Raw genomic sequence first — 25,512 nt, 5'->3', positions numbered from 1 at the left:
GGACGAGCGTCCTCTTCGCTGGACGATCGTCCTCGTCGCTCGTCCACAAATGCTCGTCCACAAATCACATACACAGTCAGAAAAACGTTAGATTTATAACGGCGTTAAGTGGGTAGGATTCAATTGATACAAATTTCAAAACATAGGTATCAAATGCCTACATTTTTAAAACCGGGTACTAAACAGCAAATTACCTCCGAACATGGGGACTAAGTAGGTAATTAAGCCTTGTTTTTATAATTAAAGACTAAGAAATTTACACTAGCATATCTGTTGAAGTGGAAATGTTTCATTATCTTCTACTGAAAGAAATTTAATATCTCCTAATCCAATAAATGAATAAAGAAATCTAAAGATAGATTTAGGTAAAGAGTCTTTAATCATTCAAATAAGGGAGTTTTTCATTTTTCGAGCCAAACACATTCTCTTTCTTTCTTCGAGAGTTCGATTCCTCACCAGCATTCCCCCTTCGTTCACCAACATTTCACCAGCATTTCACCAGCAGAGGCCCTCTCCATCAGCTAGCGTGACCGTCAGCCACCGTATTGGTGATTGGCTGTGTCGAAATCGCGTGTCCGTGATTGGGTGTGTCGCAATCGCCATCGGAGTTCGTCCATCGTAAAGGTAGGTTCAGCGCTTGGCTTCGCAGTTAAACGGTGAGTTTCCACTTGCTGTGACGTGTGTGTTCTTCTTGCAGGATTGTTGTTCGAGGGTTGGAGGGTTGTTCTTGGAGGGTTCTTGCTGGAGTGTGGTTTGTGCGTGTGAGCGAGCTTGTCTAAATCCTCTTGGTAGAGGTTTTGGATTGTCTTTCTTCCCCTGTCGTTGAGGTAAGTAGGTTTCTAATCGAACCTGAATGTGTTTAGCCCCTTTTGCTGGGTAACAGGGTGCTTTTGATGATTAATATTTGTTCCTGTTAGGTTTTGCTAATGTCATTTTTCCATTAATTTACAAGGTTTTGGGGCTTCGATCAGGGTCTGAGGCGTGTCATTGCTGAAGGGCTGCACTGAAGTGTCCAAGAGTTCATCATTTCCAGGTAGGTGAAGTTCGTGCTCTTGTGTTTGGCTTGCTTTATTTTGGGTTTTAATTGCGTTTAAAATGGGGAAGTTGAAGTTTTGTTAAGATGGAGCTGATTTTGGTCACTGGTTTATGTGTTTGAATGCTTGATATCCATGAGTGAATGCCCATGATTGTGATGCTTATAATTTTTTGGTGTCCTTCGTGGTTTATTTGTGGAATTATGCTAGCTGTTTTGGGCAGATCATAAGTGGTTTTTGATGAGAAATTTTATGAGCATGTGTTGATATTAGTGTAGGATACATGTGTTGAATCTTGTAATAAAAGAGAATAATTGTTAATTAAATTACCTTCCCAATATTCACATCATTCAAACTACTTGATGTTATTATGCTAGATTGACCAGTATTTACAGTGACCCTGCATCCCCTCAAAATAGTTGGAACTTTCATATTTAGTCATATCATAAAAGATACACTTCAGCTTCAACCACAAAAAGAAGTGGAGCAAAATTGACTAAACTTTGGGTTACATAACCACAATAGTTGAGACAAACATTGTGACAGACATCCTTGCGCTCAAAATCTTCAATTTCCCACAACTGGGAAAGAAAAAAATAGAAGAAAAAGGATGTTTAGCATTATTAAATATATATATATATATATATATATATATATATTATAACTGGTATGAGGACAGAACTATATTTAAAGTCACAAGACCTTCAAATTCTGGCGTATAGACTTGCAAGGCATTCTCTTCCTCAAATAACCAGAAACAGCTTTCACAGTGTCAGTAAAGCTTTGGTCTCCTTCCATCTTGCAGTGACTCTGTAAGAATTCACTTAAGGATTTTGCTTTTGATTCCAAAGATTCAAGTTCCTGCTTCTTTTCCAATACTTTTTGCAAGAAACCTAGCAATGAACAATAAAATATTGCCAATTGAAATGCAATGGAACAGCACAACAGGTTGATCCTTTCATGATCAAGTGACACCATCAAGCATTCTACACAATATTGGTTGATCAGAACAGAATTATTTATCATTATTGATTATTGCAAGGTTAATGATGGTTGTATATTTAAAATATCAAAACTTAAGCATAAATTGTTATAATGTTCTGACCATCCATCATTTGTAATAGAAATCGTTTACATTTTGTTACATATAAAGAAGAGGATAACAAGTCTTTGAAACAAGCAAAAAACAAAAGTTACAAATCTTTAAGATTGTATTGGTTTCTCCCATAACCAAAAGGAGGAGAAATGTTTAATATGAAGTTAGTAACCAATGCTAAAAAAAGCTTAAAGAAATCTCTACCTATTTACAATACAGCAGTGAAAGTTAGGTTAGATATTAAAGTTTGACAACTTAAAAAACAGAGGAGATTAATGCAAAGAGACTGGGTGTAGCTTTCAAAAATTGAGAGTGAACCAGTATAAAAGGATTGTGTGATCCTTTCTCTATCATTACTATTCTTTCATGAATATTTTGATATGAAGGCTTGGGAATGTTTGTACCTCAACATCTGAAAAGAAAAGTGATGATATAGAAGTTAGCACATGACAAGGTAGTGGCTAGTGTAGTCCTAATCAAATTTGTTAGAAACGAATTCCTAGCACATCCCTTCCCTAACGATAGTATAAAAATCACAGCACAAGTGCTTGATCTATTCTGAACTTTTCAAAACATCCACATATGACTGATCCTCTTGAAGAGAGTCTCAATCATGAGCAAAATTAGTTCAGAAAAATCTGTTTCAGCAACTTGTTTTTTACCAGAAACATGCCTAAAAATCTGTTTCCATCAAGCTTTTTCACCGTGATTGCTTTCTTTGACTGTGTCTTAGGTGCTTATAATCTTCTAGCTGATTATCTTCAGTTAGCTCTAGTGCATTAGGCCTTCCTAGAGTCCTGGTTGCTGTTATCCTCTTTTTCATTCTCTCAAATCTGATTTGTGGTGCTGTTTTTGGTGCATTTTGCTGCATATTTGACTATAACAAGAGTGATTTGTTGAATCTTGCTGTCTTTGTGCATTTCCAACGTTTGAGCAAGTTTAAATTGCCATTTCAAAGTTGTTTGCACTGATCCTTTGGTCATTTTTCAGCCTATATGCAGAATCACCTTTTAAACTGTTACGTGTCTGACCACGTAACTTGCCTTTCACTGTAAACGTACGTACTCAAATGAATGAAAATCTTTATTATTGAGACTAGGGTAATCACAAACACAACCAATGACTGGGAGCAGGTTCTCCTTCAGTCACACGAGAGCATAACCTCTCTAACAATACTTTCAATAATCAAAACATACCTCCTAACCTCTAGGTGCCCTCTATTAATAATATTAATCACTCCTTCCAGAAAAGGTAAGGAATAATTAGTAATTATTAGTAATTATTTGGAAATAATCAATCTGTCCTTATTTACTGTATTTATTACTAATTAACTCTGCTGATCGCCCCTTGAATTCCCGCCTGATCTTCCGCTTGCCATTTAGACGAACGCTGTCGCTCCTCTCTGCTGCGGACGCTCTTCTTTATTCAGGACGCTCGTCCTTGTTAGGACGTTCGTCCTTGCCCCTCGTTGGGACGCTCGTCCATGTTAGGACGTTCGTCCTCGCCCATCGTTGGGACGCTCGTCCTCGCCCCTCGCTCCGAACGTTCGTCCATGTTCTGCTCGTCCATGTTAGCACGTTCGTCTTCTCCCTTCTCCCTCCTATATCTCCTTCTCTCATATACTCGCCAGGCCCTAACATTACCCACCCCCTGAAGATCAACCTTGTCCCCAAGGTTGAAGTCAGGATATTGGTCTTGGATGGTGAGGGCATCTTCCCATGTAGCCCCGTCAGGACCTCCTTCCTGCCATTCGACCAGGACTTCCTGCCGTGCGTCCTCTCCCTGGTGCACTTGCCTCTTGTCCAGCACTCTGACCGGTCGTGGAGATGGTGCCTCCCCCTCCAAATCTCTGGGTAACTCCGGCTCGACCGGGTGATCCCCTACTGCCTTCTTTAATTGTGACACATGGAACACGGGACGTATTCGGGCGGTCTCTGGTAATTGCAGCTTAAATGCGACTGCTCCTACCTGCTGAATGACCAAGAAGGGACCAAAATAGCGAGCAGCCAACTTAGACTGCACCATGGACGACATCGTCGTTTGACGGTGAGGTCTAATCTTCAGATAGACCCAATCTCCTACTCCAACTTGGGACGGTCGTCTCGCCTTGTCTGCCTGCCTTACCATTAATTCCTGTGCCCTGGCTAGATGGAACTTTAGCTGGCGGAGGGCTTCATCTCTCGTCTGTAATTCCTGACTGACGGACTCCACTAAGGTTTCTCCTGGGACGAACCTATGCAGGGAGGGTGGCGGCCTTCCATAGACAGTTTCAAATGGCGTGCATTTGGCTGATTCCTGATAGCTGGTGTTGTACCAGTATTCCGCCCACGGTATCACTGTGCTCCAGCCCTTGGGCTGTTCGGAACAAAAACATCTCAGATACCCTTCCAGGACCCTGTTGAGAACCTCCGTCTGCCCATCCGTCTCAGGATGATAGGCTGTGCTCATCTTTAGTCGAGTGCCTTGTAGCTTGAACAACTCCTTCCAAAAATTACTTAAGAACAGTGGGTCCCGGTCACTTACGATCGATAGTGGTACCCCATGCAATCGGACAACCTCTTTCACGAAGATTTCGGCTATAGTGCGTGCGGAATAAGGGTGTTTTAGGGGTATGAAATGTCCGTATTTGCTGAGTCGGTCCACCACCACTAATACAGCATCATAGCCTCTAGATTTGGGTAGTTTGACAATAAAATCCATACTTATCTCCTCCCAGACGGCGTTAGGAATGGGTAACGGCTGCAGCAGCCCTTGCGGTGATGAGGTTAAATATTTATGTTGTTGACAGACTAGACAATGGGCAACGAATTCGGTCACTGCTTTCTTCATTCCTACCCAATAGAGCGACTGTGCCACCTTGCGGTACGTCCGGTAGACCCCTGAATGGCCTCCTGTATGTGTGGAATGGAATTCGGCTATCAGCTTGGGCACCCAGGCCGAACGGGCCGACAGCACGAGCCTCCCTTTATAGTGCAAACGCTCGTTCTCTAGCGTGAACGAGGGATGGGAGTTGGGGTCTTTCTTTAAGTCATAAATCACTTTCCGTAACTCCACATCCGCCTCGACTTCCTCCGAGATTTCCTTGAAATCTTGCCAATATGGCCGAACCATCACCGTTAACTCCTTCTCGTCCCGCAGCTCATCCTCATCCTTGCGTGATAGGGCGTCCGCCACCTTGTTGGTCACACCTGATTTGTACACGATCTCAAAGTCGTATCCCAGGAGTTTTGCTAGCCAATTCTGCTGGTTCTGAGTGGTGATGCGTTGTTCCAAGAGATACTTCAAACTCCTCTGATCCGTGTGGACCACAAACCGTTGCCCCAATAGGTACGACCTCCAATGTTGTATGGCCAAAACCAGTGCCATTAGTTCCTTCTCATAGATTGACTTCCCTAGCGATCCCTCCGACAGCGCTTTGCTAAAGAAAGCTATGGGTTGCTTCCCTTGCATGAGTACTGCTCCAATCCCCCTCCCGGACGCGTCACACTCAATGTGGAACGGCTGGTTAAAATCCGGCAGAATCAATACAGGTGCTGTCGTGATTGCCTTCTTCAACTTAAGCATGGCTTCCTCTGCTTGTTCCGTCCACGCAAACTGTCCTTTCTTGAGAAGGTCGGTCAAGGGCCGGGCAATCTTCCCATAATCCTTTACGAACCTCCTGTAGTAGCCAGTTAGCCCCAGAAAACCCCTCAAAGCCTTTACCGTCTTCGGTTTCTCCCACTCCAGCACTGCCCGCACTTTGTCCTCGTCCATCTCTACCCCCTTCTCTGATATCCGATGGCCCAGATACCCTATTTGAGTTCTGCCGAACTCGCATTTCTTCCTGTTTGCCACCCATCTATGTGCCACCAGCTCCCTTAGCACCGTCGCTACATGCTCCAAGTGCTCCTCCCAGGTGCGGCTGTACACCAGTATATCGTCAAAGAATACCAGTACGAATTTCCGCAGGTAAGGTTGTAATAGTTGGTTCATGGCACTCTGAAAAGTGGCTGGCGCGTTGGTTAGGCCGAACGGCATTACCATGAATTCGTAGTGGCCCTGGTGCGTCCGGAAAGCCGTTTTCTCTATGTCACCTGCTCCCATTCGTATCTGATGATAGCCTGACTTTAAATCCACCTTTGAGAAGTATTTGGCTCCCCTTAGTTCGTCAAGCAACTCCTCTATCAAGGGAATAGGGAATTTGTCAGGTACGGTAGCTCGGTTTAGGGCCCTGTAGTCCACACAAAACCGCCAACTGCCATCCTTCTTCTTCACCAAAATTACAGGGCTTGAATATGGACTGGTGCTTGACCTTATAACGCCTGCCTTCAGCATTTCCGCCACCTGTTTCTCAATCTCCTCCTTCATTACATGGGGATATCTGTACGGTCTTACATTCACAGGGTCTGTCCCTTCCTTTAAGGGGATTCGATGAGCCATTCCCCTATCAGGTGGTAGTCCGTCCGGCTCGTGAAACACTTCAGCGTGACGTTCCAGGATTCGCTTTATGTCGAACGTCTGCATCCGAGTCAGTCCTGGACCGAACGTCTCTTTTTCCGGAACGTTCGGGCTTGGTTCCTTTTCCTTCTCTGTCTCCGCTAGCTCCCACACTAATAACCAGACCTCGACTTCCTTCATTTTAAGCAAAGCTGCAGGTTCCACCAACCTCCTAGTTAGAGTTGGATCTCCCTTGATGGTCACCCTGTTCCCTGCTTGTACGTACGCCATGGTTAGCTGCCCCCAATTTATGATTACCTCGCCTAGCTTGGCCAACCATTCGACCCCCAGTATCACATCCACTCCGCCCAATTCGAACAAGTGAAAACGTTCGTTGATCACAATCTCCCCTACCTGAACCGTTACTGATTCACAACATCCTCTCGTCTCCTTCCTCCGTCCATCCCCCAAACTCACCCTGTAGGGTAGTGTATCCACGACGGGTAAAGATAGATCTTCTACCAATTCCCTGCTGATGAAGTTGTGGCTGGCGCCACTGTCAATTAGGATCAAAACCTGCTGCGTCCCTATCTGTCCGTGCAACTTCATCGTTCTGGGCTGGGTGAGCCCTCCTGCTGAGAGAGCAGACAGCTCCAGTTGTTCGCATTCCACCTCCACCTCTTCTTCCCCTCCTGGCTCCTCTTCTTCGGCCAAGATCAGCATCCGAATCCCTCTTTCTGGACAGCGGTGGCCCGGACCGAACGGTCCTCCGCACCGGAAACACCTCCCTTCCTCCCTGCGCTTGACGTACTCCGCGTACGGTAAATCCCGTACGTTCCTGCCCTGAGCGCTAGAGAACGTACGCTCCCCTTCTCGTCTTGTACCTCCTTCCCTTTCCACAGTACCCGTTCGGTTCTGATTGTGGCGGCCAGTATCCACCCTTGTCACTGCACCGCTCGGCTTTCCCCACGTTTGTCCCTTGCTGACGATGCCTCCGCTCGCCCTTGTCCCAGCCTGGAACGCCTCCACGTCTCTTGCTAGTCTCATGACGTCCATAAACTCTTTTGGGTCAAGCAACCTGAGTTGGTTACGTATCCCCTCCTGTAAACCTGCCATGAAATACCCCATTAATTGTGCCTCGGGTATTTTCTCTGCTTGGCCCACCAATACCTCGAATTCTTGAATATAATCTCCCACAGATCCCGTTTGTTTACAAGATGCCAGTCTTTCGAAGACCGTGCCTCGATTTCTGCCTCCAAACCGGATCACCAATGCCTCCTTCAACCCGACCCATGATCTGTTCCTTGCTTTCTCCCTCCAAAACCGGAACCAGTGTCCGGCTATCCCTTCCATGCTGATGTATGCCAGGCGCAATTTCTCGTCCTCCGGTACCCCTTGCAGTTCGAAGAATTTATCCGCCCTATAAATCCAGTTCATAGGCTCGTTTCCTTCGAACACGGGTAACTCGACCCTCCTCCTCCAATATGGCTGCTCCTCTTGGTGTCCACCCTCTGCGCCGCTTCCAATCCTTTCTTCTTCGTCATTCCTCCTCCCGTTGATTGATCCTTGGCTACCATCAAGGTGGCCGTCATCCCGTCGACCTCGCTCCCCTAACACCCTCACCAGTTCCTGGACTGCTGACTCCAGCCCGCCCATAGATATTTCTAGGGTCTCCATTCTTCCTTCCACAGCATTCAGCCTTCCCTCCATGACGCTTTACTCCCTGCAATAAGATCCGGCAGGTCGGACCAATTGTTACGTGTCTGACCACGTAACTTGCCTTTCACTGTAAACGTACGTACTCAAATGAATGAAAATCTTTATTATTGAGACTAGGGTAATCACAAACACAACCAATGACTGGGAGCAGGTTCTCCTTCAGTCACACGAGAGCATAACCTCTCTAACAATACTTTCAATAATCAAAACATACCTCCTAACCTCTAGGTGCCCTCTATTAATAATATTAATCACTCCTTCCAGAAAAGGTAAGGAATAATTAGTAATTATTAGTAATTATTTGGAAATAATCAATCTGTCCTTATTTACTGTATTTATTACTAATTAACTCTGCTGATCGCCCCTTGAATTCCCGCCTGATCTTCCGCTTGCCATTTAGACGAACGCTGTCGCTCCTCTCTGCTGCGGACGCTCTTCTTTATTCAGGACGCTCGTCCTTGTTAGGACGTTCGTCCTTGCCCCTCGTTGGGACGCTCGTCCATGTTAGGACGTTCGTCCTCGCCCATCGTTGGGACGCTCGTCCTCGCCCCTCGCTCCGAACGTTCGTCCATGTTCTGCTCGTCCATGTTAGCACGTTCGTCTTCTCCCTTCTCCCTCCTATATCTCCTCTCATATACTCGCCAGGCCCTAACATAAACCATCAAAATTTGATTTAAATGGAAGTGAACCAGTGATTTTTCATTGCAATTTGTTTCTTGGCTGTGTAAGTGGTTGCACAACTTCAAATTGATGACATAAACTTGCTTGAAGCATCACTTGAGCTGTTGAAACACTTCCAAGCCCCCACACACCCATCCCTAAATTACTGTAGGCTAAGCACGCTTAACCATGGAGTTCTTATGGGTTAGCCTACCGAAAAGCAAATGCATTTTGGTGATATGAGTAGCCAAATCAATTCCTTTCAGCTATCCTTCAACTGTATAGTCTCATACTTATACAGTCTTTAGATCCCTCTCATTCCGGTGTATGTTCGATTCATCCATGTGTCCCTTCCACTAGAAGTCTGCCAGGAGCCGCTCCTTGTCAGTGCCCCTTGCACTTCGTGCCTCTTGCACCGGCGATCACTCCCCGCCCTCGTCAGTGCCCGGGTGTCACATGCCCATCAACTTCCGCTTGGTTCGTCCTCGAACCACATCGTACTGGGAGAGGCTAGGCTCTGATACCACTTGTGTGCATCCAAATATATAATAACCACAATCATATAACTTACGCGTCCACATTCCAATAAAAGAACAGTCATAGTAGAATAGTAGTTCAGTAGCTGATATTACAATCATCCACAAAAGGACAGAACTTAAAACTTAATCAGTTTAGAGTATTTCAAAATAACACCAACTTAAATTTAGAAATCCTAAAAATATTATACTGCATCATCAGCATCCTCCAACTCTTGCTCCAAGGGAACCTCCTCAACAACATCTGCTCCATCCAAATGGATGATCATCGCAAAGGAAAGCATACACAAGCAGCACACAACAAAGAAGCAAGGGTGACAATTTGGTGACAAAGCTCGATTGGGTAATGGGGTGGATGACAATTGGATGTCGCTAGCATACAATAACATTCTCGACCACCTACACTAATCTAATTTAGTTGGGTTAAACAAAAATAATATAAAAAATAGACAAAAGGTGTAGAAGGATAAATGGCAAAAGATTCATGACATATTTAATGGATTAAGTGGATTATCTTGGAATGGCTCAACTAAGCATTTTTATGTTAAAAATGAGCATGATAATGATAAAGCCATAGAGACTTTGCATGACAATTTCCTTTTTGAAACGAGTAAGTTTTATCTATCCAAGTATTGTTTCTTTTTTGAAGTATTAAATAAATTATGGTCTTTGTGCCTGGTTATATGAAATGGAAAGATTCATGGAAAAGTTCTGCCAGTGTTGAAAATATTTCTTGCCATGGCTCAATTTATGTTGAAGGTTGGCTATACTTATGGAACATATGTTGTTTTTGATTTGCCCATTACCGTTTTGGATCATTAGCTGAGATATTGGGAAATGTCGGCCTTGTTTCTAATTTGTTGCTCTATTGTAAAAACGAATGTGTTTGTACTTTTTTTAAAGGGCATCAATTGATTTGTAAATAAGAGATTTTGAATTTATGTTAACTGCAGGTCTGATAGTGCTTTTGATTAGTTCATTAAGGATATGTGTGTGCGCATGTATGCCATGACCTTTGTTCCTTTTTGAGTGTCTTTTATGGTTGATATAGTAAATGAGAAGTACAATTAATGTTCTCATTACTATTAAAATCATTATCTGATTTCATATTATACCATTTACCCCTCTAATTAAATAAATAAATTTCTCCATCTCTTATTATTCGTCTTTTGTGGCAATTTCATGATAAATGTGTAAAATAATTAAAGATTATATTTTATAATTTTCAAAATATAGTAATGAATATTGTATTGAACTTTTAAAATTATAAATAACAGGGAACAACGTTTTACTAAAAACTGATAGTAAATGGCTGGTGAAATCTCATCCATTTAAACAAAAATTTTCATAAATGAATTCATTAACAGTGTCAGTGAACTTTAATATCTGTAAAATGAATTCAAAACAAAATGAGTATCTCATGATTATGCTAAACTCACTAAAAACTAAAAACACTGGCAATAACAAAGGCTAGAAAAAATTATTCTGGATATTCAAGTTCTCCGTCCATATCCAATTCGACATACCCTTCTTTTTCTTGTCGCCATCTCTTTTTTCATTATTTCAAGGCTTAGACTTATGTCAGAAATCCTTTTCTTCAATATATTTTGTTGCTCCTCTAAATCATTCTTTCGGTTCTCCAGTATGTTGATATTTGCTTCCATTTCTTTTACCTTGAAACTTCTTAACGTGATTTCTCATCTCCAGAGCAGAATCAACAGATGGCTTGTGTGGCATCCCAAATATATAATAACCACAATCATATAACTTTGGCGTCCACATTCCAATAAAGAGAACCGTCAGAGTATAATAGTAGTTCGGTAGCTGATATTACAGTCATCCACAAAAAGACAGAACTTAAAACTTATAAGAGAATGTTGGTTGTCCCAAAAGCTGCATGATTAAATGGTTTCGATCCAAGCATGTGAATAATAATTGCTTGTTGATTGAATTTACAATTTTCATAATCTAAGTAGGTTATGTGTATGAAGTTAACTGCTGAAGCTCATATTTGTGTGGGTGTTTTTTCCTAGCTTTAGTCATGATTCTGTTACATGTGTAACTTCGGCCATAAAGTTTGGATTTAACAACCTTCTGTTTTGTTGGAAAGCCAACATGAAGACATTAAATCATAATGCATGTTTTTTCAACGAATTGGATTTTACTTATAAAAACATAAAATAAATAATTGCCACAAATTTTTAGTTTGCTTAAAGTATATATAAATTTGTCCATGTATGTAGGTATCCTCTTGTAATGAGCAGTGATGCTGCCAAGACATGTTCAAACTCTTAGTGATCTCCTTGAGAGAGTTAAACTTGTTCGATTTTCAAAACTCAGAGGTATACATGGACATTTTTGTCTTTGGTACTCCACTCTGTCGACTTGCAATGAGATGCCAAAAAAGCTCAACAAGTTTGAGCGGAAACCGCTAGTGACAAGTTTTAACGAGCTTAAGCGAGAAGCTATACTAAAGAAAAAGGAGAGACAAAAGGTGCATGAGACTATATTACAACCTCCTGAAAATGGCATGCTGGTTAAGAATCTGATTCCTGTTGCTCATGAAGTTTTTGCTGCCAGATGTGAACTATTATCCTGTGTTTCAAGACTCGTCAACTATACTGCTATTTAAGAATCACGATCGCACGAACACTCACACGAGCACTCACCATAATGATTACCGAGCTATGGCGGGTTATGCACTCGTGGTGGCCTCTACTGCTTTGCAAAGCCATTGCCAATGGGTTCCACCCTACCACCCTCACGAGGTTAGTCCGTTCCGTGCCCTGGAGCATACTGGAAGCCTCCAAGACTAGGACCTCCTGCTACTCCTCACCACATGGATCAATCCTCTCTACTTGAGAATGAAAGACCATTGGAGCGTCAGGAAAACCCCCAAGACTGAGCTACCATGAAATCATTCTGTACACCCTAAATCACCACCATGTATCCTCTCCTTGAGGATCATGGAATTACATCCACCACCATGTATCCTCTCATGAGGATCATGGAATTACGTCCATGAATCATATTGTTACTCCCGAATCACTACATATCCATTTTATCACAGTAAATCCAACACACCTCATACATTCACATAAATCACTTCACAATATATATTTTCCAAACCTTGCACGTAATTCAATTCAAGAGAAAATGAATTTAAAATCAAACATTTGCAGAATACTATTTGGACGAGCACTGTTCACCGAGCACAGTGGACGAACGTTACTGAACGAACACTACCTTCCAACCACTAGGCCGAACACTATTTGGACGTACGTTCGTTATCAATCAACAGGCCGAACGCTGTTGGACGAACGTTATCAAATCCTACACTATCAGGCCGAACGCTAAACCATCGAACACCAGTACTAAATTCAATACTTGGACGAACGCGCAACGCTTGGAACCTAAGAATACTACTCAAGGCCGAACGCTCAACATTGCTATCAGAACAGGTTTAAACAAGTGACCTATTAAACCTATTTAGTGACCTATTTAAACACCGAACAGCGGAACCCTGCCTAGACTAGGCTCGTTTGCAGTGCGCGGACCAACTTCCGTTCTCGCCGTCGCCACACAGAGCGTAACAGCCACCGTCAAATCTCGCCGTCAGTCAGGTACTTTTCCTTTTCTCTCTCTCTGGTCATCAAAGTTCAAACCCTTTCAATGTTTGCGTTGTCATGTGTAGTGCCTTGCAGTGTCACCACTCACCACCCAATCCCTATTTTCTGTTAAACTCGTAAAAGTTGCTATGCTTTTCTAATTTAATCAATTCAACATTTACAACCAAGAAAAATGGAGTTTACGACAGCTTTGTATAAGCTTCAAACATTGAACATCTTGATAACCAATTACTCCTATACTATATCGTTCTCTCAATCAAACTTATAACCCTTCCTTGCCCTTTGTATCGATCTCACAAAAGCTCTTCTTAAAAATCCTGCACCTTGAACTTGCATACCACTCAACCATAAAATTGATCTATAGCATAACCGAGTCACTAAAATCATTGCTCTGTGTTATTAGTTTATTAAGTGGGAAGGGAACACTGTCCTTCTCATATATAATTGACCCAAATCTTTCTTCTGTAACTATTAAACTAAAAGCCTGCTCATTCTCCTTTAGAAATTTGTTGAAATTCGGGGAGTGCTAGAATAAAATAAAAATAATAACAGTATGCAGATTGAATTTGCTTCGAGAACCACCCCTTTACAATATCTTTCTGTCCGTGGTGTACTTTCCTCTTTTTCTTTGCTTGCAGTAAGATTAAGAGCAAACTTAAACGTTTAAAAGGGTAGGGACACGACCAGATTTATTTTCTTCAAATGCGTTGTTATTTTGTTGTTTGCTGATTTCTAATATTTATTTCTGCAATATTATTTACCTAGTGCCCCACTTATTGGGTAAATGTTTGTTGTTGTCTATATGATATTCATTCAAAGTTCAGATTGCTTGATTTTTTGTAACCTTGTTTTCATCCTAATCTTTACAGAGCAACTGGAGTTTGTTCGGTATGTTTTCAATTGAGCAGTGTTATTAATTCGAACTGCCCTCTCACTCATCTCACTGCATGACCCACAAACTACTTGAGCCAACACAAACTTTTAAATGGCTCAGATTCTGCAAAATCTCACCATTTTGTTTCAATAACTTTAGTAGAAAATATCATTTTTTTTGGAAGCCAAGAATATAAAGCAAAATAAAACAAAATCCAGCTGCTTATGTTAGGGCCTGGCGAGTGTATGAGAGAAGGCGATATAGGAGGGAGAAGGGAAAGGACGAACGTCCTAACATGGACGAACGTCCAGAGCAAGGGGCGAGGACGAGCGACCCAACTATGGGCGAGGACGAGCAGAACATGGACGAACGTCCGGAGCAAGGGGCGAAGACGAGCGTCCCAACGATGGGCGAGGACGAACGTCCTAACATGGACGAGCGTCCCAACAATGGGCAAGGACGAGCGTCCTAACCGGGACGAGCGTCCTAAATAAAGACGAGCGTCAGCAGCGAAGAGGAGCGACAGCGTTCGTCTAAATGGCAAGCGGAAGATCAGGCGGGAATTCAAGAGGTGGTCAGCGGAGTTAATTAGTAATAAATGCAGTAAATAAGGACAGAATGATTCTTTCCAATAATTACTAATAATTACTAATAATTAGTAATTATTCCTTACCATTTCTGGAAGGAGTGATTAATATTATTAATAGAGGGTACCTAGAGGTTAGGGGATATGTTTTGATTATTGGAAGTATTGTTAGAGAGGTTATGCTCTCGTGTGACTGAAGGAGAACCTGCTCCCAGTCATTGGTTGTGTTTGTGATTACCCTAGTCTCAATAATAAAGATTTTCCATTCATTTGAGTACGTACGTTTACAGTGAAAAGCAAGTTACGTGGTCAGACACGTAACAATTGGTCCGACCTGCCGGATCGTCAAGGGAGGAAACTGCCGGATCATCAAGGGAGGAAACTGCCGGATCGTCAAGGGAGGAAACTGCCGGATCTCAATTACGGGGAACCAAGCATCATGGAAGGAAGGGTGAACGCGGTGGAAGGGAGGATGGAGTCCATGGAAATATCCATGGGAGGGCTGGAAGCTGCAGTACAGGAACTGGTAAGGGTGATAGGGGAGCGAGGTCGACGGTACGATGGAAACCTGGATGGTAGCCAAGGTTCGGTCAATGGAAGAAGAAATGATGAGGACGTGGGGGAAGGCGGAGGCCCTGAGGGAGGACCCCGAGAGGAGCAGCCGTTTTGGAGGCGGAGGGTCGAGTTACCCATGTTCGAAGGCAATGATCCCATGAATTGGATCTATAGAGCCGAAAAATTTTTCGAACTACAAGGAGTACCCGAGGACGAAAAATTGCGGCTGGCATTCATCAGCATGGAAGGAATTGCAGGGCATTGGTTCCGGTTTTGGAGGGAGAAGGCCAGAAACCGTTCGTGGGCAGGTTTAAAGGAAGCATTGGTGGTACGGTTTGGCGGTAGAAACCGAGGGACAGTTTTTGAGAGGTTGGCATCCTGCAAACAGTCAGGGTCCGTGGGGGAGTATATTCAGGAATTCGAAGTGCTGGTGGGCCAAGCAGAAAGGATACCCGAAGCTCAGTTGATGGGATATTTCATGGCTGGTCTGCAGGAGGGGATCCGCAACCAACTTCGGTTGCTCGACGCGACGGATTTAATGAAAACCATGAGACTAGCAAGGGACGTGGAAGCTTTCCAAGCAGGCACGTGGACAGGCGGGGAGATCGTCGGCAAAGGGCAGACGTGGGGAAAACCGAGTGGGGCATTGATAAAAACGGAACCCAACCGTTACAATCAAAACCGAACGGTACCTGTGGAAGGAGGACGCACGGGAGGCAAGGAAGGAGTTCCAAGGAGAGAAGGCGAACGCACGCAAGGCAGGAACGTACGGGACTTACCGTACGCAGAGTACGTCAAACGAAGGGAAGAAGGGAAGTGTTTCAGGTGTGGAGGACCTTTCGGCCCAGGGCATCGGTGCCCAGAAAGGAGTTTACGAATGCTAATCTTAGCAGAGGACGAGGATCCAGGAGGAGAAGAGGAAGAGGAGGTCGAACTCGATCACATGGAGTTATCTGCCTTCTCGGCAGGCGGGCTTACCCAGCCCAAGACGATGAAGTTGCATGGACAAATAGGAACGCGGCAAGTATTAATTCTGATTGATAGTGGCGCCAGCCACAACTTCATAAGCAGGAAGTTGGTAGAAGATCTGGCATTACCAGTAGTAGACACTCAACCGTATAGAGTGAGCTTGGGGGATGGGCAGAAGAAGGAAACGCGGGGTTGTTGTGAATCAGTAACGATCGCTATGGGTGAGGCAGTGATCCAGGAACGATTCCACCTGTTCGAATTGGGAGGGGTGGATGTAATATTAGGAGTAGAATGGTTGGCCAAGCTGGGTGAAGTAACACTGAACTGGGGCCAGCTAACAATGGCGTACGTTCAGGCAGGGCGAAAAGTGATAATCAAAGGCGACCCAACTCTAACTCGGACACTGGTAGAGCCTGCAGCCTTGCTTAAGATGAAAGAAGTGGAGGTCTGGTTGCTAGTATGGGAGCTTGGGGTGACCGAAAAATCTGAGGAGCAAAGACCACACGCTCAAGAAGAAGAGACGTTCGGTCCAGAGTTAACAAGAAAGCAAGCGAGCGACATGAGGCGAGTTCTGGAACGGCACAGGGACGTATTCCAGGAGCCGAACGGCCTACCACCAGATAGGGGGATGGTGCATCAAATCCCCTTAAAAGAAGGGACGGACCCAGTGAATGTAAGGCCATACCGTTATCCCCATGTGATGAAAGGGGAGATCGAGAAGCAGGTAGCAGAAATGCTGAAGGCGGGCGTTATAAGGTCGAGCAACAGCCCTTATTCGAGTCCGGTGATCTTGGTCAAGAAGAAGGATGGCAGCTGGAGATTTTGTGTGGATTACAGGGCCTTAAACCGAGCTACTGTCCCTGATAAATTTCCTATTCCCCTAATAGAAGAATTGTTAGACGAATTGAGAGGGGCCAGCTATTTTTCAAAAGTGGATTTGAAGTCCGGCTATCACCAGATACGAATGGGAGGAGGCGACATAGAGAAAACGGCTTTCCGGACACACCAAGGTCACTATGAGTTCATGGTAATGCCGTTCGGTCTAACCAACGCACCGGCCACTTTCCAGAGTGCCATGAACAGCCTGTTGCAACCATATCTGCGGAAGTTCGTCCTGGTATTTTTTGATGATATACTGGTATATAGTCGTTCATGGGAGGAGCACTTAGTGCACGTAGACACAGTGCTAGGTGAACTGGTGACAAACCGATGGGTAGCCAACAAGAAGAAATGTGAGTTCGGTAGAACTCAAATAGGGTATCTCAGACACCGGATCTCAGCAAGAGGTGTAGAAATGGATGAGGACAAAATACGGGCCATACTGGAGTGGGAACAACCAAAGACGGTGAAGGCATTGAGGGGATTTTTGGGGCTGACAGGATATTACAGAAGGTTTGTGAAGGATTATGGGAAGATCGCCAAACCCCTGACCGATCTCCTCAAAAAGGGGCAGTTCGCCTGGACGGAGCAGGCCGAGGAGGCCATGTCCCGATTAAAGAAGGCAATGACGTCCGCTCCGGTGCTGATCCTACCTGACTTTGAGCAGCCTTTCCACATTGAATGTGACGCATCTGGACGAGGGATAGGGGCGGTCCTCATGCAAGGGAAGCAGCCCATAGCTTTCTTTAGCAAAGCGTTATCTGAGGGTTCCCTAAGGAAGTCAATTTACGAGAAGGAATTAATGGCACTGGTGTTAGCCATACAACACTGGAGGCCCTACCTTTTGGGACAGCGGTTTGTGGTGCACACGGACCAGAGAAGTTTGAAGTACTTGTTGGAACAGCGCATCACCACTCAGAATCAGCAGAATTGGCTTGCAAAGCTCCTGGGGTACGACTTTGAATTTGTGTACAAATCAGGGGTCACCAACAAGGTCGCGGACGCCCTATCAAGGAGGGAGGAGGAGAATCGGCCGGAGGAAAAGGAATTGACGGTGATTGCTCGTCCCTACTGGCAGGATTTCGCGGAAGTCTTGCAAGAAGTCGAGGAGGATGAAGAGTTAAGGAAGGTGATTGGGGATTTGAGAAAAGACCCAAATTCCCACCCCTCGTTCACACTGGAAAACGAGCGTTTGCATTATAAAGGGAGGCTCGTACTGTCAGCGCGTTCGGCCTGGGTGCCCAAGTTGATAGCGGAATTCCATACCACTCAGACCGGAGGTCACTCAGGAGTTTACCGAACGTACCGCAAGGTGGCACAGTCCCTGTATTGGGTAGGAATGAAGAAAGCCGTGACCGAGTTCGTTGCAAGCTGTCTGGTATGTCAACAACATAAATATTTGACATCATCTCCGCAAGGACTGCTACAACCGCTACCCATCCCCAACGCAATTTGGGAGGAGATAAGCATGGATTTTATTGTCAAATTACCCAAGTCAAAAGGGTATGATGCAGTATTAGTGGTAGTGGACCGTCTCAGCAAATACGGCCACTTCATACCCTTAAAACACCCGTATTCTGCACGCACCATAGCCGAGGTCTTTGTGAAGGAGATCGTCAGGTTGCATGGGGTGCCTTTATCTATAGTCAGTGACCGGGATCCACTGTTCCTGAGTAATTTCTGGAAGGAGTTGTTCAAATTGCAAGGCACTCAACTACAGATGAGCACAGCCTACCATCCTGAAACCGATGGGCAGACGGAGGTGGTCAACAGGATATTGGAGGGGTATTTGAGATGTTTTTGTTCCGAACAACCCAAGGGCTGGAGCGTCGTATTACCGTGGGCCGAATACTGGTACAACACCAGCTATCAGGAGTCAGCCAAATGCACCCCTTTTGAAACAGTCTATGGACGGCCGCCTCCTTCACTGCATAGGTTCGTTCCAGGGGAGACCTTAGTGGAAGCAGTCAATCAGGAATTACAGACCAGAGATGAAGCACTCCATCAGCTCAAGTTTCATCTGGCCAGGGCTCAAGAGTTAATGGTGCGGCAGGCTGACAAGGCACGGAAGCCGTCCCAAGTTGGGGTGGGAGATTGGGTCTATCTGAAGATTCGTCCGCACAGGCAGACTACGATGTCGTCCACAGTACATTCTAAATTAGCCGCTCGTTATTTTGGACCGTTCCTGGTCATCCAGCAGGTGGGGGCAGTCGCATTTAAGCTGCAATTACCCGAGTCTGCAAGAATACACCCCGTGTTCCATGTGTCGCAGCTAAAGAAGGCAGTAGGGGATCATCGGGTCGAACAGGAGTTACCAATGGACTTAGAGATGGAGGCAGCGTCTCCGCGACCGGTCAGAGTGCTGGACAGGAGGCCAGTGCACCAGGGGGAGGACGTACGCCAGGAAGTACTGGTCGAATGGCAAGAGGGAGATCCTGACGGGGCTACATGGGAAGATGCCCTCACCATTCAAGACCAATATCCCGACTTCAACCTTGGGGACAAGGTTGATCTTCAGGGGGTGGGTAATGTTAGGGCCTGGCGAGTGTATGAGAGAAGGCGATATAGGAGGGAGAAGGGAAAGGACGAACGTCCTAACATGGACGAACGTCCAGAGCAAGGGGCGAGGACGAGCGACCCAACTATGGGCGAGGACGAGCAGAACATGGACGAACGTCCGGAGCAAGGGGCGAAGACGAGCGTCCCAACGATGGGCGAGGACGAACGTCCTAACATGGACGAGCGTCCCAACAATGGGCAAGGACGAGCGTCCTAACCGGGACGAGCGTCCTAAATAAAGACGAGCGTCAGCAGCGAAGAGGAGCGACAGCGTTCGTCTAAATGGCAAGCGGAAGATCAGGCGGGAATTCAAGAGGTGGTCAGCGGAGTTAATTAGTAATAAATGCAGTAAATAAGGACAGAATGATTCTTTCCAATAATTACTAATAATTACTAATAATTAGTAATTATTCCTTACCATTTCTGGAAGGAGTGATTAATATTATTAATAGAGGGTACCTAGAGGTTAGGGGATATGTTTTGATTATTGGAAGTATTGTTAGAGAGGTTATGCTCTCGTGTGACTGAAGGAGAACCTGCTCCCAGTCATTGGTTGTGTTTGTGATTACCCTAGTCTCAATAATAAAGATTTTCCATTCATTTGAGTACGTACGTTTACAGTGAAAAGCAAGTTACGTGGTCAGACACGTAACAGCTTATGTCTCATCTTTGTCTCCTTTTTGTCTCTGCCATAGATTGACCTGAGGATGGAATACGTCAGCCCAGAAGGACTTCGACTGGATGGTCGCAGACCCATGGAGGTACAGCTATTATTTTTTTCTTGGGCTTTTTTTTTTCCTCCTTTTTTCTTCACTTAATATTCATTCCAAAAAAGGTTCCTTTAGATCTTTCAAGAATACTCATGAAGTGTATGAAATGCGGAGTATTAATAAATAATAATATCCTACATGAATTCTTACATAGTCATGAATTACTGAAGCTTTATGTTAATTAGTATATATAAGATCTGCAGATAGTTCTGCATATGGGTTATACATAGATGAGCCATGCCATGGGTAATGGAAATGTGTAAGGGCACATTTTGAACTGCAAAAAAACATATAAACAGATTAGAAGCAGTCAATAACCTTAGTTCTGATAAACATTAAAACCTATCACTTAAAAGCTACAAATGTTGTAGTTTGCCAAATGATAAAAGTAAGAAAATGGAGGGTTCTAACCCTAAGGATGTCTAACCAACCTTTTTTAGTGAGATATATGAACTTGGTCCTATGACAAAATGAGCTAATTGAAAGCAGCATTTTAAGGTCTGGCCTATGGAATTCAGTCCTATTTAACAGCTGTGATTTGGACATGATTTTGGGATTCGACTATTTAAAATGAGGAGATGCACTTTAGAGGATAAGGTGAAGTTATTACTATGTATTAAAAATTTAGTATTTAAGAGTGTGATAAAATATATGTACATGTATAAGAAACTATGAAGTTATTAAAATCTCAATGACTATTACTGCAGTTTATCCTCTAAAGTGTTATTCCTTCACTGCAGAGGATCTAAATCTATGATTTTATATTTCTTTCTCTACTGATCTTTTGCCTTTAACTTTTTCTCCTCTCTTTATGGTATATTGTAGATGCGACAAATTCGTGCAGAAATTGGTGCTGTATCCAAAGCAGATGGGTAAATGAATTTTAGCTTTTTAGAAAATTAAGTTGTGATATCATTTGAAGCATTTGACCATAAAGTTTTTTTATTTTGAAAACAGTTCTGCCATGTTTGAGATGGGTAATACAAAAGTTATTGCTGCTGTCTATGGCCCTAGAGAGGTACTGTTTAATTATTTACCTTGCTAATGAAAATTTGTCTATGTAAGTTAAGGATTGTTAACTATCCTTTTTCAGTGTTAGTTGGTTTAGACATTTAAAAAACTTTGATGTTGTAGTTGAGCTTTAGATGATTTGCTGTTTTTCTTTAGTAACTTCTCTGCATTTCAGGTGCAAAATAGAAGCCAAATAACCAACCATGCTCTGGTAGTTTTTTTTTTTTCTAAGTTATGTTGTCTGTATTTATATGAATTGTAACAAAAACTTAATTGTTGCTTATGTGCAATGTATGTCTATAGGTTCGGTGTGAGTACAGCATGGCTAATTTTAGCACTGGAGATCGCATGAGGAAATCAAAGGGTGAAAGGTTTTGCTCATTTACTTGCTTTTGTTTAACTTCCTATTCTTTTTGACCTTTCACTTATTTTTTATATATTCTTAGTTTTATACTTATCAAAATGGTATTGGAGCATAGACTACTAGGATGATAGCGAATGTTGCATTAGTAGAATCTATCTTAAGAGTGCCTTGTAATTTGTAAATTGGACTTTTTGATCTTTTTACTGAGGTAAGAATTTAATAGCAATGGTGGTAATGCATGTTTAGACTTTTAGAGTATAAATTTTGATTATTAATTAGTAATATATATATTATTAATTAGTAATATATATATATATATATATATATATATATTGCATTTGTTCATGTGATACAGTATAATTTTTTTTTTAATCTTGCATTCATAATTTTCTATGTAACAACTATCTTGCTATCCACTAACGTATTGTAGTGTTTTTGGGGCTGGCTGCTCCATGCCTGTGATATAGCTGACTACAGGCTCAGCAATGGGTTATGTATCATAAAACAATGAAAAGCTTAACCCCATGCACCCTTTTACTGCCTTTTCTCATTTTTAATCTTTTTTGCAAGCTTTGACTTTTTTGAGTAATCTTTGGCCAAAACTCACTGAATAGTTTTGAATGGCTTAACCATCAATGTTGGCAGATATAAATGTTATCCTGTTTTGCTTTTCCTTCATAGTTTTAATATGGTTCTCATTGTAAGGTTCTCTTACAGAAGGATAATAGGATCACTTCTTATTTTTTACTACGTGATTTGAAGTTCTCATTCTACAGGAGATCAACTGAAATTTCCCTGGTTATTCGGCAAACCATGGAAGCATCTATATTGACACATCTATTGCCTCGATCTCAGGTTTTATTACACATTAAGAACTTATTTTGTCATGTGCTTTGCTTTCCCCTAGTCCTCCCTAATGTTTTACTTATTAAATTTGCAGATAGATATATATGTCCAAGTTCTCCAAGCAGATGGAGGTAACTAAGACTTGATAATGGGATCTTGTGATTCTCTTCTGTCATTGCCATTTTATTTTCTCTCTTTACTCATTTAATATGTACATTAATTTTGGGTGATGTTGACATGTCTTTTACAGGAACTAGATCTGCTTGTATAAATGCTGCAACTTTGGCCCTTGCCGATGCTGGGATTCCTATGCGTGATCTTGTAACATCCTGCAGTGCCGGATACCTTAACAGCACAAGTCTGCTTGGTATATATCTGTTTTTACTCTAAATTTGAACTGGCTAAATACAAGTGTGGTATGTCTGTTTTGTTTCTGTCTACTTCTGATGCACGGGCTGCCCTAATTATTAAGGGTTTCTGAATGTGTACAGATTTGAACTATGTAGAAGACAGTGCTGGAGGTCCTGATGTAACCCTAGGAATTCTGCCAAAGTTGGATAAAGTAACACTGCTTCAGGTTAATTCATGTCTTGTTATTTTCTCTGTATCTATTGTGTAGTCAACCAGGTAAATTAGTTCAACAGAAAGGAAAACTTTTTATTGCTCTCTCAGTCATTGATACTCACGTAGTAAAGAGTCTGGTGGTGTTGAAGCTTTAATTCCTCTTCCTTCAAAAACTGTTCTTGTTATTAGAGATTTTGGAGAGAACAGTAGAGTTTTAACCCTTGATTACTCGAGGGAATAGGTGCATGTTCGGAAATCCCCCAAAGAAGCTTATCTAAGCTCGCCTCAGATTTAACAACTTAATAGTTTGCTGTACACATGAATCTTTTTTCAAATATCAGTTGTTTTTTAATCAACAGATACTTCTTACGAAGGTTCCTGATAGAGTGATTTGCTGTTGTACCCTTTGATGGAGTTATGTCATGACAAATCTTCTTTTTAGTCTGAGTTAATGTTTGATCAAGTGTAACTTAATTTTCACTAGTATCATACTTGGTAACTCTTTATTTGGAATTCCAGTTCAGCATCTTTTACTTTTTTAGTTGCAGATCTTTTGTTGATACTTTAAATTTTGACTGAAGAAATATAGTTGATATATTCTTTCCGCCACCTTATTATAGGATGAAATTCATGTATGGTCCACAAAACAGAGAGGGAGGGTAACTTCATTTGGTGGGGCTGGCATAGATTTTTTCCAATGACAGTTTATTGCTCCCATTCTTAGATTGATATTATGGAGTTAAATTTGTTTCGAACACGTGCCACTATGTAAAGGCTGGTTGAGATTGTGAACCTTCAAAGTTTTAATCAGAAATTTACTACTATCATTATTATGAAAAGCATGCAATGCTTTTCTTTTCTCATCCAGCTTATTTCATTCGTTCACTCCCTGCCATATTCCGTAGTTTAGAATGGAAAAGCTCCTAGTTTAATTTTATTTGCACTAATTTCTGTTGTTACTGTCTATAGATGGATTCTAAACTACCAATTGACATTTTGGAAAATGTTATGCAACTGGCAATCGAAGGCTGCAAAGCAATAGCAAACTACATTCGAGAAGTAAGAACCTGCTGACACTTTTGTGATTATACTAAGAGGAGTCCAAACAAGTTTTACATTAATTTCACTGCTTAAATCCTGTTTCTTTGTTGGCTGGCAGATTTTGCTGGAGAACACAAAGCAACTGGAGTATCGACGAGGTGTATAGTTTTTATAGCAGAAATGATGCTATGATTATTATTACCTGTGGTCACGGTTTTCCAGATTTGTAGGTCCGTTCTTTCAGCATTTGTGCTTTTTTTTGGTTATGGAGGAGAATTCTCTTGTATTTACGTGGAACAATTTTGTTTTTAGCATACGGTGCTGAATAAAACGGAAAATTGTTGTAGAATTCGTTTCTCATTTCTGTCACCTTATCACTATGAATAAAAGGTAGCAAAATTATGATTTATTTTGGGACCACTTTCTGAATTTCCACCAATCCCCCAAAATAAGACGTGTAGAATGGAACTAATGATCTGACACTTCAACGAATGAAGAATTAATGATTGAAGTTAGAATCAAAATAATCAGTGGGTTGGTTGAGTGTGTGTACATGGTGATTGCATCCTCAGAAAAAGCAATGACATCAGTATTGACAATTTAATTGCTAACTAATTTCAATGGTTAGTTTCCTAAATTTCCTTTTTGGGTACGATACAGTTTGATAAAGACAGCTTTGGTGTTAAATGTTTGTATTGCAGTTAAAGTCTTGATATAGCGAGTTAAACTGATTAATTATGTAAATATAAAAAGTAAATAATTTATAGTAATTTCTAAATCCTGGTAAATATAAAGTAGTTTAATTAAGTTAACATTTTTTTATTTCTTTTAAATACGTATGCTAGAGCGGAATACTGAAGTTTTTTGGTAGAGTTGAATACAGTAAGTTTGAAACATCACTAATACAGATTTAGAAGAAAAAAAAGTATTTGAAGTAATAATATTGTATGGAAAAATGTTAATTTTTCTGGGAAAAAAATTTCACAGAAAAAGTTAACCTGAAAGTTAATGATCAAGAGAATTTTAGGATTATTTCTATGGTAAAGGAAAGTATTTTGGTGCTTGAGTTTGTTTTCAACTAATACCAGACTTCATTAAAAAATATATTATAATACTAACTATTTATAAAAATAAGTTTGAAGTTATGAGAATTATGACTGGAGAGTGATATAACGAGAATATAATTGAACACAAAAATTTTACCTCTTAAAAGAAACCACTGGTAAATGATGAAAAAATTAAGATAATTATAAGTGCAGATGAACATATGAAGCTCAGTTGGAAAAAAGTAAATACCGATTCATAGTTTGAATAACCAACCGCAATGTCTCGAATCTCAGCAACTTCAACCTTTTAATGCACAGCCCATCGGTCCCATTTGTACAAAGCAGGAGAAGTGCTATT

At 42.2% G+C, this 25,512-nt stretch overlaps 1 protein-coding gene and 1 long non-coding RNA gene across 6 annotated transcripts; one reads left to right on the top strand and one right to left on the bottom strand.

Annotated features, from left to right (window-relative positions):
- Nucleotides 1-387: 387 nt before the first annotated feature.
- On the top strand, nucleotides 388-24,517 carry LOC108323307 (exosome complex component RRP41 homolog). Of its 5 annotated transcripts, XM_052869418.1 has the most exons (14): nucleotides 388-624; nucleotides 698-827; nucleotides 953-1,033; nucleotides 20,208-20,273; nucleotides 21,108-21,154; nucleotides 21,240-21,300; nucleotides 21,469-21,504; nucleotides 21,597-21,664; nucleotides 22,434-22,512; nucleotides 22,598-22,634; nucleotides 22,754-22,870; nucleotides 22,995-23,080; nucleotides 24,037-24,126; nucleotides 24,227-24,517. In XM_052869418.1, exons 4-14 carry the CDS (start codon nucleotides 20,220-20,222, stop codon nucleotides 24,272-24,274), a joined length of 723 nt encoding a protein of 240 aa, XP_052725378.1. In that variant the 5' UTR covers nucleotides 388-624; nucleotides 698-827; nucleotides 953-1,033; nucleotides 20,208-20,219; the 3' UTR covers nucleotides 24,275-24,517. The 5 variants fall into 5 exon arrangements, with proteins under 5 accessions (XP_052725378.1, XP_052725377.1, XP_052725379.1 ...); XM_052869419.1 differs by lacking the exons at nucleotides 388-624; nucleotides 698-827; nucleotides 953-1,033 and adding exons at nucleotides 12,939-13,084; nucleotides 13,960-13,978; XM_052869417.1 differs by lacking the exons at nucleotides 388-624; nucleotides 698-827; nucleotides 953-1,033 and adding an exon at nucleotides 12,927-13,084.
- LOC128194267 (uncharacterized) lies at nucleotides 20,383-20,754 on the bottom strand. The gene is made up of 2 exons (XR_008245647.1): nucleotides 20,714-20,754; nucleotides 20,383-20,559 (listed from the first exon to the last, which is right to left on the bottom strand). It is a non-coding gene; the product is annotated as an uncharacterized LOC128194267 (long non-coding RNA).
- Nucleotides 24,518-25,512: the final 995 nt, after the last annotated feature.

Source organism: Vigna angularis, chromosome 10 (assembly GCF_016808095.1).
Source record: "Vigna angularis cultivar LongXiaoDou No.4 chromosome 10, ASM1680809v1, whole genome shotgun sequence".
NCBI classification, from domain to species: Eukaryota; Viridiplantae; Streptophyta; class Magnoliopsida; order Fabales; family Fabaceae; genus Vigna; species Vigna angularis.
This window is presented reverse-complemented; position numbering and strand designations above follow the sequence as displayed.

Coding starts and splice junctions, on each gene's coding strand:
- LOC108323307 (XM_052869418.1), top strand. CDS start 20,220: ATGGAATACGTCAGCCCAGAAGGACTTCGACTGGATGGTCGCAGACCC. Junction 23,081..24,036: donor ATAAAGTAACACTGCTTCAG/GTTAATTCATGT, acceptor TACTGTCTATAG/ATGGATTCTAAACTACCAAT. Junction 24,127..24,226: donor TAGCAAACTACATTCGAGAA/GTAAGAACCTGC, acceptor GTTGGCTGGCAG/ATTTTGCTGGAGAACACAAA.